This window comes from Oenanthe melanoleuca, chromosome 5, assembly GCF_029582105.1.
Source record: "Oenanthe melanoleuca isolate GR-GAL-2019-014 chromosome 5, OMel1.0, whole genome shotgun sequence".
In the NCBI taxonomy this organism is placed as follows: Eukaryota; Metazoa; Chordata; class Aves; order Passeriformes; family Muscicapidae; genus Oenanthe; species Oenanthe melanoleuca.
This window is the reverse complement of record NC_079339.1, coordinates 44,134,979-44,160,022: the sequence shown is the minus strand read 5'-3', so window position 1 is coordinate 44,160,022 and position 25,044 is coordinate 44,134,979. Positions and strand designations below refer to the sequence as shown.

General features: G+C 39.6%; 1 protein-coding gene across 9 annotated transcripts in view; it reads left to right on the top strand.

The window, feature by feature from the left end:
- Positions 1 to 25,044, top strand: part of FOXN3 (forkhead box N3) — a 206,309-nt gene that overhangs the window by 111,502 nt on the left and 69,763 nt on the right. For all 9 annotated transcript variants that reach the window (XM_056492232.1, XM_056492227.1, XM_056492231.1 and 6 more), the window contains one exon: positions 21,015 to 21,079. In XM_056492232.1, coding sequence (XP_056348207.1) covers positions 21,015 to 21,079 — 65 coding nt within the window. The remainder of the gene's footprint in view (positions 1 to 21,014; positions 21,080 to 25,044) is intronic.

Here is a 25,044-nt window from a genome sequence, read left to right as displayed (position 1 = left end):
GTTTAAAATGTGAGGCAGCTGTTGTAGTTTATGCAAAACTCCCAATATTTGTGTAACCAATTCGTTCCATATGTAATCTTTCTTTGATAATACCAGTTTTGCACAGGTTCAAAGGCCTTGACAGGCTTGGCATAGTCCTCTTGAATCCAAGAGCTGTAGGAACTGATTGCAGGTGACCCATCTTCTCCCCAGGTCATAACAGAAGGTGACAGATGTACTGAAAATCCTGGTTGTCCATAGAAAAATGTCCCGGGAGGTGAGCATGGCCAGTGAGAACCATTTCCTCTTCTCTGCATGATGTCAGTGGGAAGCAGAGCATAAGAGGGGCACATTTCATTGCTGCTTGCAGTATGACTGTGGAGAATGCTAATGAGGTGGCATCCAGGTGATCAAGGTGGTCCATCAGGCCTTGTGTTAGCCAGCAGACATACAAAACTGAGCTACATGGTGGCCCATCAGCCTGGGCTCTGGGCCAGCTGGGAAGACCTTTAGCTTCAGGGGAAGGTAGACTTACATTTGGACCTCGCAGACCAGCTGGTCCTTGTCCTGAATCGTCTGATTCCCTCCTCTCCCATTTGTAAGAGTCACCCATGCACTAAGCCAGGCTTGCTCCAATAGTGTTTCTAGTTTTCTTAGACATACAGTTAAAAGAGACTGCAGTTTCATTTCATACCTGTATTGGGTGTATCCATAATTCCTGCCTGTGTTTTAGACCCAGTATTTCTCAAAGTATCAATCAGTCTTTTTTAAAGCACAGATGTCCTATTTCTTCAGTATCTATGTGTTTTCAGATGAAAAGCTCGAAACAAGTTTTAGTGGGTTAGTCCTTTTGAATCTTTATTGACCAATTCACTTTTTCTGAGATGTGTGTTGTATTTGTACGTGTATGTGTATAAACAGGGTGCTTATGGTGGTGGGGTAGTATTTCTGTATTTTCTGGTATCCTTTCTGGAGAAAAGAAATTTATTAATTTGTTTAAAGAAAGTACATTTTTGGTGTAATTTCTTTTGTTAGTATTTGAGTACTTGAATCCTGAATTTTGTCATCATCTGTTATGACTCAACTTCTGATGTCAGAATGCCTCAGCTCAAGGCTGGAGTTGTCTATGCATGTTTGATTTCTGACCATGTTTTTCCTGGCTTTTATAACTCTATCACCATGACACCTGGATTCCTGTTGAATCCAGTTTTCAGTGTGTGTGAGTCAGCCCTCTGTGTGATCCTAAGTAAAAGTGATATTCCTCCTATTTTGATGGAATTGGCTTTTGTAGGAATAAAACTTGAAGGTTTGCTGGAGTTGTTTCCTTTCACAAGAACCTCCAGGATTCAGATGAATAAAAACAGAAAGGGCTTAAATGGTATTAAAACATTTTTTTCTGAACTTTTGGAACAAAAAGCATAGAGTCTTTCTTAATGCAAAAAACTTCTTTATGCTTGGGTTTTGAATTTTAACTTGGAAAAATCAAGCTGCTTGTTTCATCAGAATAAAGTACTTATATAAAAAATGGGTTTTGGAGGTGTTGGAGGGTCCTTAGTAGAGAAATTTCCATTATCCTCCTTATCAAGTTCCCCTTGGCTGGGAACACAGACTATTTTCCTCACCACCTGTTTGTCCTGGAGTAAAAGAACAGAAGGTGAGAGGTATCTCTCTTTGCCTGTCCAGTGCTACAGTGGCTTGATAAAATGGTTGTTCTCCTTTCTCCTTAATAAAACTGAAGTGCTCAGCACTTGCACTTCTTGTTCTTTTTCAGTAAAGCTCTGATGAAACTCTGGAGGTTATATTTGATTATCTGTAGTGTATTTTTTCACAGATGTTTTGACTTTATTTTGGAAACACCATAGTTCTGTCAGGCAGTTTTGGTACTGCAAAAAAAAAAAGTAAGTACTCAGGGCCCATGTTTTAGATAGATTTCAAGAAAGGCTTTCTTTCCATTCCAGGTGTCTCTGACACCAGTCTGAATACATATGGTATTCATTGGTGGCCTTTTTTGCTGTTTCTGAATTGTGAACCTGTTTGTAAAATGCAGCGTTTTTCCCTTTGGTTTGTTTTGGTTTTGTTTATTTTGTTTTGTTTTGTTTCATTTTTTTTTTTTGTTGGGTTTGTTTTGGTTTGTTTTGGCTTTTTTTTTTCTACTAAGAAATAGGAATGGGAGGCTTAGCCAGGCTGTAAATTACTTAGTAGAACCTTAGTGGTTACCACAGGAGAATGTTGAGGCTAATGATTAAGTGGTAATCCCACAAAAGGTGGAATTTTGTTTAATTACTACGTCCACAGTTAATACAAGTGTATCTGGAAGAAGATTCTAGCCCTTGTGGGATTTTTAGGTTTAAATCAATCTCTCCAGTAGTTCAAATTCACAAGGGCTGTAGAAGAAGCAAGCACAAGTTTACTGTGCTATGTTATGTTGCTCTTCCACTTTCTGTGAAAAATTCATCTTTGGCATTAGGTCATAGAAACCCTGGTCTAAACAGGCTGTGGGTTTCATCCAGTTTGGTGGTTTTCATGTTGTTCTACTTTTGATAAGATTGCCCATTTTGTCTCTGAGGCTTTTTTTCCCTGTGAATGCATATGGTTTTAGTAATAAATGTGCACATCTCTGGGGGTTTCAGTGCACAGACATGTGTATATACTGCAGTGTACTTTTTATGTCAGAAGACAGCCTGGCTGCCAGGGAAGCTGTTCCCTCTTGCACTTAGAAACAAAATGTACTGTTTTAGGGCAGGTGACCTATTTTCATTACAAAAGAGCAAATACTCTGAGAACAGTGATAGGAAAATTGCTTGAGACAACTAGTCTGAAATTAGTCGGGATTTGTGAAAGCAATTGGACAAGCTAACACGTTAGGGAAATTAATTTTGTTGATGAATAACTTGGGGATACCAGAAGAGGAGCATGGGTGGGATAGCATGGGTAGTAGCAGCTCTCTCTATGGGGTGAAGTTGTTTGGATTTTCACATACAATGTGTATCTGTTTACAAGGGAGCATGGTTTCCACCTCCGTGTGTTAAGATCCTTTATTCCTTTGTGAAAGGCAAATGACTGAAGAGGTTGGCCAGCTCAGAAATGAGCATGGATCTGAGCTTTTAAAAGATCTTTCCTTTCTTTTTCATCCTGACTCATTTCTGCTTTGTTGGCAATCCCCTTCTGTTAATTGCCAGTACTCACTCTGTCAGCTCATATGAACAGTGCCATTATGTATGGTAATTTTTTACTACTCTGTTCTTAAAGCATCCAAGAGAGAACAGGCAGTGGATCTTGCTAATACAATTGTAAATGTATTTCTTGGCTTGCTGCAGCATGTGTGCACTTGTTCAACTTTTCCTTTCATCAGCTTGTATGACATATTTTTGGTATTGGAATCAGGACTACATGGACTTCGTAGGAGTAAAATAGCTTTCATTTATTATTCTGCCCACTTTTAAAGGTAGTAGTCAGTGTCCATTTTTATGCAGCTGGTGGAGTTTTGCATTTGTTCCTTATGGCCCCTTATACCTGACTGCTGTTGTTAGTTGTTCTCTGTGCTGCAGTTTTTAACCTCACTGATGGGTTCTCTGTGTTGTCTGCCTGGGTGATATAAATATTGCAGAGCTCTACGCCTCTCACTGCTTTTTTTTTTCTGTAACTATTTTTATCACAATTCCATTATATATGCTTCCAAAAGAAATTCTGTTCAAACAGTTACAGGCTTGGTGGAGAGCTTCCTAAGGTTATTTTCAAAAGCTAAGATGCTCAGAACAGACTCTCCTTTTTGACACTTAAACTTCAGTGTTTACAAGTGTGTATAATTCTGTGGTTTTGTCTAGTGTGAAGGTGGTGTTTTTTAAGACAATATATGGAATTTGGAAAATTTAATTGCATAGTAATGCAGATACTGAAGGTTGCATTATTAAAAATGTAACAGTGCTTTCAAATGTCCATGGAGCATTGGGAATTTATAACTGATGGCAGTACAAGCTGCAGGTTCCAGTAAAAGTATTTGAAAGAGAAATGTAAATTTAGTAAATTCGACATCATTTGGGTTCCATTAATTTTTGTGTTTAATCTGGATAAGCAGATGGAGAAAAAAATACAAACAAAAAGGAATTGGGTTACTTCTAATTATGTAACTTTCCTGAAAAGGCCCTTTTTTTTTCCAGGCAGCTGTTTGATCAATGGCAAAATTCATAACGGCTCCCCAAGTATTTAAGATCTCTATTAATTGGAGTTCCTTTTCTATATAAAAAATTGTTCTCTCTTTAGCTGTTTAGCATATGAAAGATGAAGAAGACCATTTTTCTCATGAGATTAAAAAAATAAATAAATTAATTAGAATGAAATAATTTTCTAAACTTGAGGGAATTAATAACAAACAAAGCTTCTCGAGTAGACAGCTTTTATTTTGCAACTTGGAAGTATAATATAATGTAAAAGGAAGGCTTTATACAAACACATTTATTCCATGACAGTTTAAGAGTCACAGTCAGCAATATTGTTAAAGTGATGTAGATGTTTTTATTATTAAGTACATTTTGCTGCTTTTGCCTTCATATGTAGAAGTAGACTTGGTCAGATTTAGGGGGGAAAAGAAACTGGAAATTTCCTCTGGAAGTGTTAGAGCTGGTCTTTTTTCTGTCAGATTTGGGGGATATCACTATCAAAACTCTGCTTTGAAAATGGGACAGTTTGTATTGATGAGCTCTGTATTTTGTAATTACATGGAACAAGAACTGTAGGAATTTGGTTTGTGTTGAGCTTTGAAGACCTTTGGAGCAGTATCATCTGATTGTTCTGTATAGTAATAGGTTGTTCAGAGGGTTGCTTTTGGGCTTTGATTTGTTGGGGGATTTTTGGTGTGTTTTCTTTGTTTTTTTTCTTTGCAAAGTCATTTTAAGGTGCTGCCCTTGTAGATTAGCAAACTGTCCTCTTAGTTGTGCTGTTGGAGACACTTGTGTAGTTCTGCTGTGTGATTCTGGTGATTTGCTGTGGGGTTTTTTTTAAGTATTGGGACTTGTCAAGGACAAGGGCTTTCTTAAGGCATTCCTACCAGTGGAAACCCATCATGGAGCCATAATCTTACTGATATAGCACAGTGCTGTGCTAGTTAATTTATGGTATGCTTGGCTCCCAAGGCAGATTCTCTCCAGAAGAGCATGGAGGCATCATCGTGCTTAGTATTGACCCCGTTATAATCTGGTGGGTGTGTGCTACAAACCTGCCTTAAAGGTTTCCTGACTTGCAAATCTGTTTTTTCAAGTCACTATAGAAAAGTCTTCCAATGCCAGGTAAAGCAAGGGAAAAAAAGCTTTACCTCAGCTTCATGATTCCTTGGTGTTCACAGGCTTGGTGAAAAAGGGTGATTTGCAAGGGACTGCTCGGCATTCTGCTGCATCTTTCACCCTGGTGTTCTAATGCAGTAGCAGTGCAGCAGCCTGGGCTGGCACAGGCATTTGGACTGCATTGAAGCAGACAAACACTACCCAGGGACTCTGACCTGAGGAGAGAGGTCTGGCAACAGGAACTGGTCTTCACTTGCTGTCTTCTGATTACCAGGTTTCAAACTGCAGTGTGAAAAGGGAGGTTGCTTTGATGCTGTAAACAAATTAATAATATCTCTCTGTAGACACAATTGCTTCATTTTCATGGAGTTGTCTCTGCTGCTGTTGTATTGCTGCTGTGAACAGATTTTGACACTAGGATGGAAAACTTCCCGTTTTAATAGCATATGAGAAGGAGACAAGTACACAGACCCTGGCTTATCTTTCCTTGGTCATTGACCAGGTGCAAATAATGAACTTACTGGACTGAATTAGTCCCTTAAAGGAGATTGTCTGAAATCCATCTGGTAGAGTGCTGAAAAGCAGACTCAATAAAATTCTAGAAAATTGACTGTAAGAAAGAGTTTTCTGCTGGCAGTAAGCTGAATTGGATGACCTGAGGAGAGCCCTTAGTCTGTAATTTGTGACACGGAGGCAAACAGAAATAAGTGATGGATCTCAAGCGCATTTGCAAACTGCATTTTGAGGAATGGAAAATTTGAATGCCTTTATTCCAGCTGATGTATAATATGAATTTGTCAGCAAGGTGTTGCATTGTGGATGGCTTTAGTGTGCTGGGAGAATCTAGCATAACATGCAGAATTTACTTATTACCCATCTTAACTGAGCCACTGAGACACCACTTGACCTCAAGCTATGGTGCAAACAAAGAAAAATCATTAGTAATTTTAACATTATGTCCATATTTGCTATCAGTTTCTATGACAGGAGATAAATGATGTGTTCTTACTGTGTAACAGTTATATACCAACACCATTCCAGAAGGTTCTTGCAGTTACAGACTGCTTTTTTCTCCAGTGGTAGTGAGATGCTGGCTGTGCATTCCTTTCTACACGTGTATCTTTGGTGTTGTCTCTTCGCAGTAATGGTAGATTCCCTAAATCTAGTGAGACATGAGTGTCTTGTGTGTTGACTTCTGCAGGAGTCTCAACATCTGACAACTTGTCTCTCACTGATGCTCCACTTTCAGGACAGTGAAGCAAGTTGTGTCATTTTCCTTTTTTGATGCTAAAGACCGTAGCGAACAGGAATGTGAATGTATACGATGGAAGGAAGCAGTGTGTATCTCAGATGGAGTTTTCTTGTGTTGCCCTTCAGCTTCAGGACAGTAGAAGGCATTAAAAAATATCAAAGTGTCAAAATTTAAGGTGTACACTTGGTGGTGTAAAAACCAAAGTAAACTTCTGAAGCTTTTGGCTTATTTTTGCTTGAATCAAAACTCAAGGTTAGCCTAGGTTTGCTGAAAATGAACATACATTGGAAACAGCTTTTTTATGGTTTTGTTTTATGCGCTTCCTAGATTGAAGTTTCCAAATACAGAAAAACTAATTTTGCTTCCAAGTCTGAGAAAATGTCAGAAAATGGAAAACAGTCAACACTGCTATTCCCTTGGTAAGAGAAGTAATTGTTCCTTTTTGGCACTACCTGCAAATACAGTCCTGAGCTGAAAAGTAGCAGGCTTTCTTAAATCTCCTCTTTGCTTGTTATTCTTCAGGGAATTGTATTCTGGAATATTTCTTAAACACAGACTGTCCTTTCACCACAGCAGCTCAGTCCCATCAGGTTGATGCATTCCGTGGCAGCTGCTGTAGGTGATGTGTGCAGCGTGCTCCTCGTTTCCCTCCTTCCTGGCACAGGGAGCTGTGGAGAGGCTGGCACTGCCTGTGCCACCCTGTGTGCCCATCTGGGAGGCTTGGCCAGGGCTTGGCAGCCCTGCACGCTGCTCTCCAGCCTGCACATCACCCAAAACTTGGGGAGCTTCGTGAGCAACAGTGAAGCAATTCTCTGGCTCTGTGAATTGTGCTGCTCATGCTGTGCAATTTAATGGCAAAATGCTTCCTGCTAATTATTAACAGTTACTCTGTAGGAACAGACTCATTACAGGGGCATTGAACCCTGGCCTGCTGTCCTTTTCGGCACCTGAACAATGTGGTAGGGAGGGGACAAAATGGCGAGAGAAACTGGAGTGCTGGCACCAATTAGTCCCGAGATTAGTCCTGAAAGAGGATTGCAATTTCAAGGCCAAAAAGAGAAGGGAGTGGGTAAAAGGATTTGAAATGAGATTATTGGACCTAAAAGCGCCTTTCTTTTGTTAGGGAAATAATTCAGCAGTTTTGCTCGAGCCAGTGAGACAATCCAGTTTAGTGGCTGAAGCAAGAGATGTGTGTCCTGTTGATTTTTAAGGTTCTTTAACGATGTTGATCCCCGGTTGTGTTTGTTACTGCTTCCTGTGAAATCCAAGTGTTTTCAACAAACAAACAAAAACATGGAGGAAAGCTATTACCTCATCAAAAGGCCTGTTGTTTTTCAGGAAGCTTATTTGTATTCTTTAAAAGGGAAGCCAAGAAAAGGAGGCAGATTGAACTCCCTCTTTTCCTTTCGGGAAACTTTTTTCCCTGGAGGTTACTATGAAACTGGCACTGGGGTTACCCTTTCACAACCCATCCTACAGATGAATTTCAGTGCCAGTTTTTTTTGTTTGCCTGCTCAAAGATGCAAATCAGGCAATTCCTACTTCAATTAAAAGCACCATCTCCGGTCAGTGCCATAGTGGTGAACATCGTTCTCTTCCTTGGAGAGGGAGGCAGGCACTAAGCCTTGCTGCCCTGTTGAAGAGACCACAATACACACTCATGTAACACCATAGTGGGCTGGGTCTGAAGACTGGAGCTTGCCTGGAGACAGCAGAAAGAGAAGTCTTCTGTCTTCCTCTCCTTCAGAAGGAGAATGACAAAAGAGGGAGTTACCAAAAAGAATTACAGACATTGTGAACTTAAAAGGAAATGTTTTGATGCAGTCTGTTCATGCAGGACTGCGTGAAATAGTGACACTTCTTTTGCCATTCCCAAGAAGCTGTTCCTCTTGGGGTGGCTTACAGTCAATAGCTGTGTCGGGATCACACAGCTGTAATGTATTTTACCTGCTTTTTCCTTTCTTTACTTTTTTCAGTGGAACTGCTTAGTGCAAGACACTTATGCAGGCAGGCTTGAAACCTTTGCTTTCAGTCCACTGTGCCTACAAGTTCTGGGAAGTTTCTCATGATGAAGGTATAATGAGTTCTGCTGTGCTCTTGATTTCTCTTCTGCATTCACATAAGCCTTTGTTAAAACTACTTCCATAGGCAAGTAATAGAATCGTTAAGGTTTGAAAAGACTTCTAAGTTCAATGCTTAAAGCTGTTTTCCAGTGTGGCACTGAGAGGTTAGCAAGCATCATCTTGCCATCAGGCTCCTGTAGCCTGAATAATGGGCAAGATTGGGTTGTATGGGGAACACGCAGAAAATAACCTCTCCTTCAAAAGAAAAATAACCTTCCCTTTATCTCTAGACAAAGCCATTAAAATAGTGCATTCTACATCTTTCTTTGAGCTGAGTTGTCATCTTTGGACTTGTTTATAACCAAGTACTATCTTAGTCCCCGTCCAGAGTCCTTGTTAAATGCTAAACTTTTGTCCATTTTGTTTTTAATTCCATTATACTTCTCTTGTGTAATCTAGTGAAATCTCACTTGCTGCTTTCTAGCCTTTACAACCTAGTCTAGAGTCCCTCCAAGAAGAGAGGGAGAGACTGAGAGACAAACTCATCAGCTGAGTTTCCACACAGGTTGATGAAGAAACACAGGCCCTTGTCCTGTCCATAGGAAATGTGCAACTAGCTTTAATAAGACTTCAGTTGTAAAGTTACCCCGTGCTGAGATGCTAAGGGCTGTACAAATGAGCCGTAAAATTTCTGAAATAAAATAAAGACAATAATAAAACCCTGAAACAGATTGAGCAGAGGAGCTAATATGGAGGAGGAGATAGTTTATAAACAAGCATTGGTAATGACAACAGAGTAGCAAGTCCTCTTAGGAGTAGGACAAAAAAGTGGTTTCAGAAGTGTTAAGAATGGAATGAGATGACAGCAATTTTTGCTGAAGGTATCCAAGGCTGCTTTGCTTCCAGTCATGTTTCTCTGTGATCTGAAATTTAGGTGCAGGGATTTCTAAAAAGGAGTTGTTGCTTGAGCATGTTCCAGTTGAACTCAGAACTGCAGGTGTATTGATCACATCTAGCAGAGGCAGCTGTCTGGATGGTTCAGTCCTGCAAATGCCTGAGCTTGCTGCTTTCTAGTTCATGCGTATTTACTATTAGCCAATTGTGTGTTGGCTGGAAAATTCAGTGGTGTTCTGCACACAACATTGTAAAAAAGACTTAACTATCAATGAAACCACCGACATGAGAATTAACTGGAGTGGTTTGGCAAAGTAATTAGTTCCATTTTTTCCTTCTCTGATTTGTGAGAATTTACAATTGACACATGAAGAAAATATTTCTGCTTAATTGGTTACAGTAAACTGATACTTGATAAATTATTGCCTCTTGAATGTTTAAAAGATTGTGTCCCATTCATTTTATGACTGTTTAGTATCATTTCACTAGAATGAACAAGCTTGCATCATCTGATGTTTGAAAAGCATAGTTTGATACTTCCTGTGATTTGCAGCTTTAGAGGGCTCAGATGCTGTCTGGGGATGTCAGGGTGTCACTGTCTCTTTCGAAACACCAGTGTACCGTAAGTAATTGTTTCCTGTAATCTAGCTCACTGATTTTCTGTACCTGTGGTGATCCAAGGAACAGCTTTACTACAGGGATTAATTACAAAGAGAGAGTGCATTTACATTCTTGAACATATTTTTGCTAGTTAATATTAATAAGAGCATTTTGCAACTGCATGGCAGATACCAATCCAACGGAAAGGAGAATTACACAGTATCTGATAGGTAACCATGCTCGTCCTTAGCAGCTCCTTTTGGTGCCTCCAAAGATTGTGCTCTTCATTAGTGAAATACCTCCTGTTTTGGGGTTACCCACCTGCTGATGGACCTCCCAGAACCTCTTGGTTTGTTGAGAACTTGGGGTCTCCTCTGCTGGCTGCTAAATCAGAGCTGTTCAGGGAGGGGCACTGAGGATTGCTGAATTGCCATATTTGGGTTTATTCTGTAACTTTCTTGGGCTTTAACAAAAAAGAGTAGATGGCCCTAGACTCTACTCTCCCTCTGTGGAGAAACTCTGATATTTGTGACTTGTGACTTTTTTCACATTCATAATAATTTTTTTTCAACCTTCACCACATGGAGTTGCAGTGGATAAAACAGAAGTGTAGAAACAAGTATCTCATTGCAAAAGCAATTGTAAAACTTCACTTTCTTCATATATCCTTTATTCCTACACCTCTGCTTTCTACCACAAATCTCGAAGTGAAAAGCAATGTTAAAGCCTTGTTTTACTGAGTCCATCCAAATTCTGTCCAAACAGCTGAGGAAAAGCAGCAAAAGGAAATAGACCACATCATGGATTCCACTGGGGAAGCTGAGATTTGTTGAAATGACAATGTTTTAAGACAGTTTTGGGAAAAATAGTGTCTTTTTTAGTGATACAGCTTCATCAGTCATATGCAAAATCACTGGCCTAAAGGTAGAAGAGAGACTTCTCACTATAAATTCTGTGAAGGTCAGCTTTTCTTTTCCTCACTGAGTTCCTTCATTCATGTAGATAATATTGTAACTTGAGAGAATTATTAGAATATTATTAAGTACAATGTTAGTATTCTCAACAGGCTGAATAGCTGTTCATAGAGGTAAGGATTAGGGATAAAGATACACACTGAATTTTATTTCCCATTACCAGTGGGAGGTTTATTTTTCTATTAAATGAAAAGAAAAAATTAAGTCCTTTGAGTATTTGTGTACAGTTAGGTGTGCAGAATGTATGAAATTCTTTATTTCATAGTTCTACTTTGAAAATCTTAAATAGAAGATACTGGAAGTTAGGTGCTGTGGTTATTGCTCCTGTAAAATTAGCTAGGAGCTCTCTTGTTTTAGTGATCAGGGAAGTCCAGATCACACAGACTTCCCAGCCAACAGTTCAGTGGGATTCTTAATTTTGGCAGAGGTTGTAGAGAGGGAAGGGACTTCTGCAGTGTAAATATCCGTGAGGTCTCATCTGCTCTGCCTCTTGAATTTGAGGCCTTCTTGAATTGAAGACTTCTCAAGTGGAATATTTTCATCTTCTCCTGACTGGACTGAGTCGATAGGATAGAATTTGTTCAAACTTGTGCCATTTGCTTTAAATTTATTGTAAAGTGGAAGACATATTAGAATTCGGCTTTTAATTTCCTCTGCAACCAACCTGAAACATTTGGGCTACGTTTAGGAGAAAAGCTGAGCTGCTGTGGGTCCAGCTACTGTCAGTCAGTGATGAGGAGCACTGGCAACAGCAATGTGGGTTGTGGGTTGTCAGCTGGGGCCCGGTGCTGAGAGAAGTGTCTGGGGTCTAGTCCTGCTCTGCAACTGTTTACTGGGTGTTTTTGGAGGTACCCTGTTACCTCTGTGTGTATGTTTTCCTTTCTCTGAATGGAAATAATTTCTCTGTAGCTCTGTGAGTGGGAGAAATTATATAGGCAGTATTTCTACAGTACTTCTGAATGCAAAAAATGCTATGCTCTCTTTTGTTGAGTCTGTAGGCCCAGACCCCGAGGTGAAACAGCACATTGTTGGATGCTGTAGGATTTTTTGTGTGTGAATTTGGATACTCCCTATCCCTAAAATACAGCTCTCAGTTCTTCAAAATGAATAAACTTGGGAATATGAATGAGTGAAAACTGACACATTGTGATACTGAATTTTTTATGCCTTTGCAGTTTATTTCTAAAAATGTGTCCCTAAGGATAACACATTATTTATGTATTAAACTTTTGTGTTGGTGATAGCTTCCATAAACTATCTGTAATTTATCTTTTGAGCATCTTGTGTGCTGTGCAGTATGGTCCTCAGGCTCAGGTCTTCTGGGGGATAAGGGTATTACCATGAATGCTGGACTTACATCGTAGATGCAGGAAGAAGTAGAATTAAGATAATGAAATATGTAATTGGGACTTTTCAAATATGTCAGTATTTCTGTTTTGATGCTGCTGTTGTCATCATCATCGTCATCATTGTATTTTTTGCTTTTACATAACTTTCTGACATATCCATCAAGCACTTTTGTGTATGGCCCAGTAAGTACAAATCTCGGCAACCTCCTCTGCAGCAGTGTTGCAGATCCTATAAGCATATTAAGCTTCCCAGGGAAAAGTACCCTTGGCATCTGGGAGAGGTTAAATGTTCCAGGGGAGAGGTTAAACATTCGTTTGTCCTCTGCTGCTGTAATTCCAGAAGCCAGATTAGTTCTGAATCATCTGAACCACATTCATTCAAGATTAATGAAAAAGACCAAGTATGGAAAATTTCAGCTGGTAAGCGCCTTGGCTTTGAGCAAGTGTTGGGGGTGGGAGGGGGGGAGTTTATACTGACAGCAGCCTGCAGGCCATGCTTAGTTTTTAGTTTCCTTAGTTGTTAAATTGGTGAAATAGGGAATCACACCATTCCAGATAAACAAGAATTTCAACAAGCAACCTGAAGGAGTTGGCAGAGCACACGCATGCACATACACACACACACACACACACACACACACACACACAACTTAAAGGCCTCTCCCTTTTTCCCATCTACTTCCGTTTCTTTTGAGATCAGATTTGCCCTTTTGCCTATGCATGTTTATAACTTTGTGGATGTTCAGGGTATGTCTTTAAAACAGACAAGTGTTATATTCTCAGGTGTGGGTGATGAGCCATTCCGGTGGATGTGTGCCTGTCGTCACTCTCAAGTCCAGCTGACTGACAGGCCATGGTTAAGCTGTGGTTAGAGATGTGAGTGGGAGCCTCATGTAGGAAATATTTCTGAAATCTATCAGCAAAGCTGTTTGAAATTCTGCAAGATAATAAATGGAGAATTCAGGACTAGAATAACAGAAGTCAGTTGTGTAACCTTGGGTTTTTAAAAGAATTAATCAGTTATGATTTGGGAGAATCTTTCTTTTAGAAGAACAATATCATGTTGTGCCTGGTTAATAGCTCTGCAATTTCACTGCAGTTTAGTTGTTCAGGTGGTCATTGTGGATGTTCTCTAGAGCCTTCTCTGTACTGTAGCATTAACTGGCCAAGCAGACTCTTTACATTAATTTTAAAGTGAAAATGGGCCTTAGGTACAGACAATGTCTAGGACTCATTTCTTTTCTGGAGCCTGAAATTGAAGAATTTTTTTTCTTCCAGTGCAATTTTAAGCAAGTGAAACCAAACCAGAAATGAGCATCTTCTCTCTCACTTGTTTTGCAGCAAATGGATGCAGAAAACTGAAGTTCTCTGTTTCTAATTTCATAGAATAGAAGAGAATTAAACTTCTCCCTGTTGGCCAGGTCAGCATTTGATGCTGCTGTAGCCCAAAAGAGGCCACAGTCCTCTGTAGTCTGAGAGGCCAGTGGCTGTCTGTAAAGGGAATATTCTGTTCATCTGGGCTTGAGGGCACTGACATGTGGCTCCTGCTTGAGCTGACACAGGCATGCTCTGTAGCACAGGAGCCCAGGAGCAAGTTTAGGTAACTCCAAAGTTTCCCCTGCCTGACAACTACCAGTTATTCATCCAGTGATAGTCTAGGAACCATTTAATAGCACTTGTGAATTGAGGAGAAACACAGCACTTTAGCAAGTGAAGTAACCTTGTCTTTTTCCTTACTTCAAAATAAGGGAAGTGGGAGCTGTGTTGGTCCCTCCTTAACTACATGCACTTCAAAAGACTATTCCCTCACCTATTGTGTTGTTACTTAACAATTCTTTATTCCTTCCAGAGATATATGGTTTGTGTTAGTAAGCCTATTTTTAGTACAAAAGAAGGAAAATAAAACTCAGACAGAATGCATGAAATTACCTGCCTGAAGTCACTGTGTCATTTCAGTGTTCGAGGTAGAATTAGAACTGGAGATTGATAGGCAGCCTCTCCCAGTTCCCAGTGGATACAAATCTTTTTAAATTAAAAGTAACATGGGACAGTTGCCTCACCATGAATTTTCAAATATATCTGGACTTTCCCATGTTTCAGTATTCAGCCTAGAATTATCTTGTGTTCACAATATGCATCTTAAAATATTTAAACACAGGTTTATGAAAGATTTTCATTTTGCACTATGAGGCTGGTGTACCTCAGCCATCTGTCTTGAAACAATTACTCTCTCAAAATTATGATCTTTTCACTTACTTAAACAAATCCTGTGTTGTCTGTAAATATATAATATTCAGCTCTCAGCAAAGACCAACATTCTGGCTGAAGGCTAGAGAGTCTCACATAGGGGAGAAAAAGGCTTCGTATATCACACCAGCAATGAGAGGGGCCTTTTGAGCACCACAGCAGAGTCCTTGATGGGTTTCAAAGGACACCATGACCATGTTTTTCTTGAAATTAGAAATTACCATTTTTATCCCTGATTCTGGAAATATGAGAAGTTTTATTTTAATTTTTTTTAAATTCTCCCTGCCCCCCATTCCACTTCCCCTGCCATGTTCTTGCTTAGTTACTTAAGTGAAGACCCTGCAGGAGAATGGCTTTGGCTATTTAGAGAATGTAAAGATTTGGCCAACTTTTCACTTCATCCTTCAAAAAACATTAAATTCTATTTTCAGTCATTTTGTTCATGAGTGGATTTCATGAGCAACTTCTCTTTAGTCTTTAATGAAATTTAGATGTAATCCCTTTGGCAGTAGTGTCATATAGAAAACTCGCTTAGAGTTCGCAAGGAATCAGAATTTTATTGTTCACTTGAAAATGTGTTAGACACCCTAGAGAAACCAGGAAAGACTCCATCTAGGAGCTTAAAGTCTCAATCTCACATGTTGCAATAAGTGAGAGATACTGAGAGACAGTAAAATAGGGAATTGCAGAGAAAAGAGAAGCATTGCCAGAATATTAGATTAGCAGTCATAAATTAAAAATCTGTATTGTGAATTCATAAATCTGTTTAACAGTACTGTTTTGTCAGTTATGGAAAATTCGAGAAGACGGAGTAATGGGTTTATATATTTAAAATCTCTAAAGTATTAATCAGTTTTCATTGAAGTCAGGAAATACCTTATCACCAGACTTCAAGATTTTTTTTTTTATGTATTGTCATTGGTTCAGGTTAGTAGTGAGCTTTTTACTTTGCTTGGAGAGGAAGCTTGCTTGTTTTGTTGCTGGGTGATGGCTAGTTGTGATATTAACTGCCAACAAGCTGCTGGCAAGAATTAGACTTTTTCTTTTCCTCATTAGCAAAATGCAAGTATTACAGCTCCAGCAGTATATGAATACTTCTGTATTGTTCAAAAGATGTAATAACAGTGATCAATTTGTTAAAACAACTATGGTTTTATACCCAGGTGGAGAGAATTAGACCCTCTTTGCAGTGCAGTGGTGTTGTTCACCCCCATGGATTAAAATTGAAGCTTCCAGAACAGTGGAAGGATGTGAGATCTCTGGTGCAAGCAGTGAAAGGCTGACGAGTGTTAGAAGAGTCACCAAAATTCTGTGTCTTGTGTTCACTCTACAAGCTTATGGCAGTGTGGTTTGGACCAAGTGACCTCCTCCTGTGCCATTCAAGAACCACTCTGCAAACCACATTTGTTCAGCCCAGGAGCCAAGAATGCTGTTCATCACTGTACCTGGAAGCATTTCCCATGCCTTACACAGGCTGATTGCCATAAGGAAGTACTATTTATCTTCCAACATCAAGGAGTGCTGTATTCCCACAAAAACATACTTAACCTTTTTTCCTCAGTTACAGCAGCATCCTAAATATACTTCTCAAGTAATGGTAAAAACCAGAGTCTTCCATCTCAGTTGGACAACCATATATATACCTTATAGTAGCAGTCTGCACCCTGCTGGCATTGGGAGCTGAATGTGTTGTCAAGAGCATCATTCCCTGCTGCCTCTAGATAACAGGGTTTAATGAGCTCCATCCAGATAAGGCATCTACAGCTATTGTTATCAGCAACTTGAATATAAGACTGTGATTTAGTTGCTTCTCAGAAACTTTTGGAGATGTTCTTCTGTGCCTGCAAGATGCTTCATTGGTTCCTCTTTGACAAAATTATTGCTTCTAGGTTTGGTGTTCTTGGCGTTTCCTTTAGTTCACTCTTTGTCAGAGGTGTTGGGGAAACTTGGCAGAGAAGCATTTTGCACTGTGGATGGCTGGTTATGGAATACTTACAGCATGGGTACAGCAGTGCCTTCTTTCCCTCCACCTGGCAGTGGTAGCTTCTGTTTCCAGAAATTTTCAATTATGTAGCTGTCCTCAGAGCTGGTATTGCCCTCAGGGCAAAGGCAGGTAGTTGCAGTGTATTGGGTTGAGCTGGATGCAGAGGCATTTAGTCTATCTTCTTTTCTTGTTCCCATCATTTTTGCCACTGGTAAGGACTGGAGAGGACATCCTCTGTTTCCTTGCTTCCTGTCTGTGGTCTAGCAGCTGTTTGCTTACTGCAGACTGTGTTGGGTGTTTTGTGTGCAACAGCTTGTTAACTTACAGCTGACACTGTTCGTATTTCTGTCATTTTCGGAGCTGTCCTGCCCTGTAGTCTGGGCTTTCCTGAAACCTGGGATGTATTTTGGCATCACCCATGCCCCTGCAGCTAATTCCACCTCCTCTTGGCCACAGTGGGCTAAGGTGTGTGTGTGTGTGGGGCAGTTTCCCTTCCTCTCCACTGAGCTGTCCTTCACTGGACTAGTAAGCGTTAGCTTCAGAGGGCTTTGAAATGTGTGTCCAGAGGCTGGTGTTGGCTTCTGTGTTTGCTTTCCCCTCTTTCTGTGTCTTCCTGCTTTACCGTCACTCTGTGGACATATTTGGTAACACACAGTAACAGTCATAGGCCTGTATTTATTGCTGGCTTCTATGTTTTCATAATCCTTTAATTGTGGTGTGTAGTCTCACACAATTGAATTTGGTTTGAATTTTTAGTTGTTTGGGTTTTTTAAATCTATTAATCAAGCCTCTCTGACAAAGAGGCCTGTGAGAGCTTTTGGCATAGTTGTGAAATACTGCAACTGTGCAAGAGAATTCTTACTCTGGCTTTTTTTAGTGCTTGGCTTTAAGACTGCAGTCTCCTTGCTCTAATAGGAATTCGAGAAGACAAAGGATTATGTTTCCTTTTTTAAATTTCTTGAAGCATATGCACTTTTTGAAGATTTTTATAAATGTCTGCCATATGTTTTGATAGAAATAATTAATTATGGGGCTCACACACATTATTGCTTCTGTATGCCCTGGGAGCTCTTGGTTGGGCTGGCCAGCTGCCATGAACCCTGGCTGGACAGTCTTCATATTGGCCTGGTTTCCAGCAGAAACAGTATTCAAATCAACACATTCCTGTAGAATGTTTTAGATTTCAGCAAAGCAACATTTTCCTACGGAAAAGCTTTTCCTCAGAAAAATCCCTGCAGTCAAGAAGCTTCCCATGCCTGGCCCAGTAGCACAACAAAGTTTCCTACTGTTTGTGTCTTCAGAGAAAGAACAGTTTATTGCTTGCCTTGATTCCCACTTGCCATTAAAAATTGCTAGCAATCCATGGAAAAGGTGGGCTTTGATCAGAGGTGACTCTCAATTCCTCAGGAGTTAAACACCATTTTCCATCAGTTCTCTCAGATATGGGTTCAGCAGGCTGTGAATACTTCATTTGCTCCCTGTGGTGGTGCACAGATGCCACAGTAAAAATGACTGCTTTGGAGAGAGGTGGATCATGCACTGGATGGATGCCTCTGAACTTGTACCCCTGGATCCTGGTTTATTCATTTCCTACAAGTAACTGTTGCACATGGATAGCCTGTTGGCTGAGTGTATGCTTCAAACAATAGTGTTTTCTGAAAATCAAACCAATGGTCCTTGGCAGGTAACTGTTGATGTTTCATGTGTTATCTAATTCATAAACTGTACGAATTGTTCTTTCAAGATGTTTGCTTGACATCTCAGCTTACTATGGCTGATCAAGGTCCATCTTTCATCCACCTCCACAAAGTGACCTGTACTCATCTGCTTCTCAGAAGTAGACCAGTCCAAAGCAAAAATGTAATAGGCCCCAAGTTTCTTCATAGTGAGATAAGACTTCAAAGTACTTACTGCTTTTCTTCCAAGAGAAGAAAAGCACTTTAGTCAGTGTGATTAGTTGGTAAATTTGAGGAAAAATTCTTCCACCAGTAATGCTAATGGCATAAATATTAATTTTGTATCAGGTATCGATTACAAAAGAAAATCATAGACCCAGATTTTGCATTTTTATTTTGCATAAATGCTGACTATGCTGTTACTTCTGTAGGACAACTAGCCATTCTTCTCTTGTAGCTTACAGTCCACACTGAAGAAGCAACTTGTTTGAAAAAATGCCTGAGATGGACCAAATGTTTTGGGTTTTTATTGATGGTCTTTAGAAGAGTGAACTTCTTCAAATGGTTTCTTAAACTGGAACAGAGAGGAAGCAGCTTTTGAACACTTTAAAGTGAGAGATAGTTCAACTCTGTCATTTTTCAACTTGAAATATATAATAATAATAATCAATACCCTCTGAGACTTCACGTACAGAAGTTTGGGAACAGAAAAAAAATTTACCAATGCATATGAGACATAGGTAAACTTCTGCAAAGCCCTGCAAACACAAAAGTTTGTTGCTTGAAAGGCTTGACAGTCACTGCAGTACATTATTTACATGCTTTAATTCTTTAGCTTCCTACCCTGGGAAGACACAGTTAATTTTCTCAGTTCATGTGCATTTGTGCTGAATCAGATGGAGATTTTTATGAGAGCCTTGGGCCTTTTTTCAACTTGGAAAAGAAGATAAATCACTATGGCTTTGTTTCTCTAGTGGAGACATTTTGTCTGTTCAAATATATATGCTTTCCTCACTCCTTTCATTAACCCTCTACCACCCACTTATGACAGCCTAGAGAGTGAATTTCTTTTGCAGGGTGATTTCAGAATTTCACTCTTTTTTTTCTCTTGGGCCTCTGAAAGGTCTCTAGTTGCCATACTGTGAGTTTTGATTGGCGAATCTCTACAGTGTCAAGACCGTGCTGTGATTTTCCATTTGTAGCCTGATCGGTCCTGTTCCAGAGATTATGTGGGACTCTGAAACACAGTAACTTTTGTTACAGGAGTGGATGCTGCAGGAGTGTGAATGCCCTCAACAGCTCTTGACCTTCCTGTGAGTTGAGGAGCTGCACTGAAGAGCAGGTGCTTACTATAAGAAATGCAAACAATTGGTTGCATTAAGCACTATGAAGTGAGCATGTGTTCAGACAAGTGTGTGCCCCATGCTCTCCAGCACTTAGAATGTAGACCTACTTAACTTCTTTTTGGTCATTTTGTTTTCTCTCTCTCTCTCAATTCCCCTTTTTGTTCAGGAGTATTGTAGGTTTTTATTACTCACATAATTGGTTTGGATTTATGTACAGTCCTTATTTTAACACGGTAAAGTTTCTATGTATTGGCACAAGACTATCTGCAGAATAATTGTGGAAGAAGTGATTTTCTTCTATATGGCATTTGAACAGAACTTTGGTAATGCTGTCAATGTAATAGACAGCATCTGTTTTCTTTTTGTTGCATTTTGCATTGCAATTGTCAACTCAAGAGGAGACAAAAGGTGTAGAGTAACAGCTTGGCCCAGCCATCTCCTGCAGCAGGGCAGGAGCAGGGTTGGGTCGCCCCAGTTCTGTTACTGGTGTGGTTCCAGGGTGGCTGCTGCAGGGAATTCCTCACAGCCTCCCCTCTCCTCCCGCTCACAGCCCCACAGGCTGTCGGAGCAGATGCTCCACACTCACTTGCCCACAGCACTGTGGGGCTGCTCCAAGGCGTCAAAGGAAACAAGATCCTCCTGGTGTTCCCCACTCTTCCCCCTCCTGTGTTTGAGATGCTGTTGCCTTCATCTGCACTGGTGATAGGAGTGGCCTCTTGGAGGCCATGGCCTTGGGGAAGGCTCTGCATTTGCAGGGGCGAAGCAGAGGAGGGGCCTGGCGCTGTCCGAGTTCAGGGCAGGCAGGGACACACCTGCCAGGCACCCGGTGCCCCCATGGCCAGTGCCCTGGCAGGGTCTCTCAGGAGCCGTGGTCACCATGCAGGGGCACAAGGCCGAGATCTGTCAGTGCTGGGGCGCTGAGGGGGTTCCGTGGTGAGGCGCTGTCCGGCCAGGCAGACGCGTTACCTGGGCAGCGTGTTGTCACAGCCCGGTGAGAGCCATAAAACATTTCAGTTTTTAGCAGGTATCTTTGGAAAAGGACATGTATTTTGCTGTACCGAGAATTCAGTAAATAATTTCGACATTGAGCTGACGTTTTTTATTATTTATTTGACATTGCTTTTTTCTGTCTTCCTCCAAGAGAGTGTGGGTGTGTGCTCTGCTGAGAAGGTTTTTCCTCATGTAGAAAATGTCAATCTTGAATCAAATTAACCTATTTTTAACATGAAATTTTAGACCCTTGCTTAAAGGCAAAAGTGTAATGATGTTACATTAGCCTTAAGAGCAAAACAGAATTCATGCAAATAGTAACTTATAATTGCAACCTATAATGCAAATGTGAATTTCTTTACACTTGTTTCTTATTCCCTTTAGCACATCAGGTCCACCTATTTGGCCAGGAAGCACCTTTTTCAAGAGAAATGGAGCCCTTCTACAAGGTAGGTGATAGATACTACATCTTGGAGTAACTGTTCTACTTGAGAAATAACTTCTGCAAATTGCACAGCTTTTTTGATACTCACCCAGCAAGAAATAACCAAGTGTTTTTTTTGTTTCCTTTACCCTTTCTCCTTTATTGTGCATCAGGTGCCTTGAAAATGGCGGTTTACCACATACAGTGAGTGTAGTCTGTGAAAGTTGCTGCTTTTGTTCTTTCCTCAGATCATTAAATTGCTTGCTGTAATATATGGTGAAGGGTGGCTTTTTGGTTTTTTCCATTTGTGTGGATAAAGAGTGCCCAGAAGGAAATGTTCCAGGAACACATCGCTTTTAGCTCTGTGGATGAAACAAGGTTGTTCTTTGAGAGGGATCTTTTTCTTTGCTCCTTAATTGTGCTGTTAGCAAAAGGTACCAGAAGTAGGTAGCCATGATGTAGCGGGGAAAAAAAATGCCAGAATGTTTGTCTCAAGAAAGCTACCATGTTTGATAGTGCTCATATTCATAGAACAGTATTAAATAGCAAATTTCCATTGTATGGACAATATATACAGAAGCTATATGACTGCAGTTTTGATAGCTGAAAATTTTCAGTCTACTATACCAGACTTCATAAAATAGTTTTTCACTGCTGTGTCTGTTTATATTTCTGCCATTGAGTATATCACTCTTAAAGGAGGTGTGTTAGGAATACAGAAGGCTGTGTCCCTAGACTTTGAGTGTTCCTCTGTGGTGCAAAGTAACTTACTCGGTTGAGGATTGTTTTATGGTCTTTGCAAGGATTTATCATTAATTGTCTCAGTTTTCAGCTCATTTTCCTGGTGCTGAGACTTCTCTGGTCTTTCTTCTGACAGAAAGTGCTGTATAATGTTCTCAGGTACATTTATCCAAATCACCTACAATGGAGCTTTACTCACGATGAGACACACAAGCAAATAATTCATTGTCAGGCAGTATTACCTTCTACACACCAAAGCATAGTCCAGCATCTGAGGTTTACCTGAGAATATTTTTCAAGTTCATTCCTTGCACATATCTAAGAATTTTCATAACTGAGGTTTGTTCAAGCGAATTTTAAATATATTAAAGCATTCAGATTATTTCGTAGCACTAGGAGATAATATAAATTGTAGAGTTTAGCTGCTTTGGTTTAGTCTGATCAGACAGGTCTACTATCTTTACAGTTCTTCCTAATGAGAAGAACTAGATTTTATTTTTTTTTTTTTTTTTGTAAGGAAAAAGAACTATCGTGAAATAGCTTTATTTGTTTCACTTTTTCTGTAATTCTGATTTTAAATGGGTATCTGCACATATGTGGTCTTTGTAATCTGAGTTGATAAAATGTAAACTTGCTCTGTCAAGTCTGTATGGCAGAAATGTTTTACCTTTTCTTAAGATACAAGATCCCAGGATTTAATAACAGCTGGTTTTGTAGTCTTCCCTATCTCAGTTGTTGCTTAAAGTCTTTTCACGATGAAGAATACACTGTTCTCTACCCTTTTCTCCTCTGCCCTCTTCTGCCTTCAGTATTGGGGTGGAAAATCTAAAAGCCCAAAACTTTCAATATCTTAAAGAAATAGAGAAAAGAGATGACTGCCTTTTCAAGCAACTGACAAAGCCTAACAGACCTTTAACTGAACTGCATTCTGCGTTGCCATTTCAAGTGGAAAACAGCAAATACGGACTGTAATATGCATGATACAACTGAGGTTGGAAGGATGAGAGAATATGAAGAAAAACCTCATTAAAGTAATCTTTTAACACTTCCTGGTTATAATTTTAAAGCAAGAAGATAAATCAATGAAGCCTTCCTTTCTGTCTTTGGATTTTCCCCTACAATAGGCTCTTTAATACGTAGGCTTTAGCAGGTTGCACGGAAACAGCGCATCCACCACTTTGCTACTTCTGAGCATCTTTTTCCAGGTGACCCCTGTAGAGAAATGGTAGCAGTGCAGGGAGGTGTGAGATGAGGTGTGGATGTTTGTCAGAACCTACGTTACCCAACCATCTGAAGTCTTTTTCCAGTGCTTATAATCAGCTTAATGCAAACAGGAGAATGAAAAATTGACTCAATTATTGGTTTTTGACTGGCAAAATGGAGGTAACAAAGGGATTTAAAACTATTTTTACTTGATAATTGTTCTACTAAGTTTGAAAAGAATGTTCGCTGTGTTATAGACAATAATACAGAATAATTCTGTAATTATAGTAAATGTGATATGCACGTGCACTTGTCACACCTCATTTCTTTTGAGTTGTTAAGAAAAATGTTCTTTTGCTGGTCTGAGGAATGAAGAGAAAAAATCCCACAATGTAAGTAGTGCTTTCTTTAGCCAAGAAGATTTGAAGGTGCCCTGGTTTCCATTCATTTTATGTCAGAACTGTTTGGCAAAATAATCTTAACCATTTAAAAGAGTTTAACATATTTCTTCAGAGAAAGTGTCTGAGAAAACAGTTATCTGTGTACCTCAAAATACCAAAGGAAGAGAAAGGGAGGCTAAAATTCATTTTAGGTATTTTCTGTCCTTAATATTTGTGACATGAGCAGGATTAATTCTGTGTCACTTTCTGGCTTTGTATTTTTTGAAGAATTTTGAAATATATTTACACCATTCTCTTTTTGCCTATGATTTTATTAGATATGAGATGGCTGCCTTGGGGTTTTTTTTTGTCAGGATCATAGTACTGTTGTTCTTAGCATTAACTCCCTTACCAGTTACTCTGTATTGAGTCACCTGCCTAGGTGCTTTTTGAAGTCTTGAACTCTTGCTGGGTGGCAGTTGCTCCCTATATTCTTGTACTGCTTGATCTTCCTGAGAAGTTCCATGCAGACCTTAATTTAGGTAGGACCTTCAGTCTTACCAGACTCTACTGTCTTCTCTCAAAATTTACCTTTGTGTCCATGGAAATTGCTGTGTTCTAGCCTTCAGGATTTCCATATAAAACAGGTTTTTGCTCTTGCTGCTTTTCTTTTTCTGTTTGGCTTTTTGTGTTGTTTTTTTGTTTGGGGTTTTTTTTTGTTTGTTTGTTTTGGTTTTTTGTTTTGTTTTGTTTTGTTTTGTTTTGTTTAGTAGCTTGTTATTGTACATACAGTGTGTTGGTTTCAAATCATGGCTTACTTTTTTTTAACCTGCTGTGTGGAGAGCCTTTGTTCCCACTGTTTTTTGTGTTCTGATCTGTCATAACACATTCTTTTTTATATAATAAAATATATGTGAGGAAAAAGTCCTTATGGTGGAAGATATCTAGACATATTCTAAACTCTTCAGGAACTTATACTGGGGTAGATAGGTGGGGCCATAGTGACATTAACTTAAAGACCTTGAAACTAATATATGGTGTTCTGAAAGGAGCAGTTTCATTGCCTCTGCTCTGATCTTGGGTGTTAAGCTCAAGTTACAGACTTGAGCTCACAGATCAGTGGTAATAATAAAACTATTTTGCTGTTAATATATCTGACATTCTTCTTGAATAAACAAAAATATATATATTCAAATTACCTTTTAGCAGCAGTTATATAAATTCCAGTGTCTGAATGCCACCTGTAAGATGGGGTTTGGTTTGTTTCCTTAAAGATGTAACTTCCCTTTTGAGGGAAGGAAACCAGAAACAACAAAGTTACTACTCTTTTTGAATCTTATTTGCCCTCACAGTTTAATAAATTAAATGCAACATATTTCATTGCCTTTTCGTATCAAATTTGTTCTGTCTTGATTTGTCTTCATTGTCTGGGGAAGGAAAGTGAACCTGGGTCATCCAGTCTCTATTGATGTTGAAAAAAAAATGGAGATGAGCCTCCTCATTGGGACCTGATGGTCCAGTTGTGCCTGACCTACTGTAAGTAGAGCCGTGATTGTTGCCAAGTTGTCTGCTTTCTAGTGTGAGCAAGGTGAGCACTTCCTCTTCTGACAGTCAGCACAATTTAAATCTGCTGCCTGTGGTTGTTACATCAAAGATATGAGCTTTT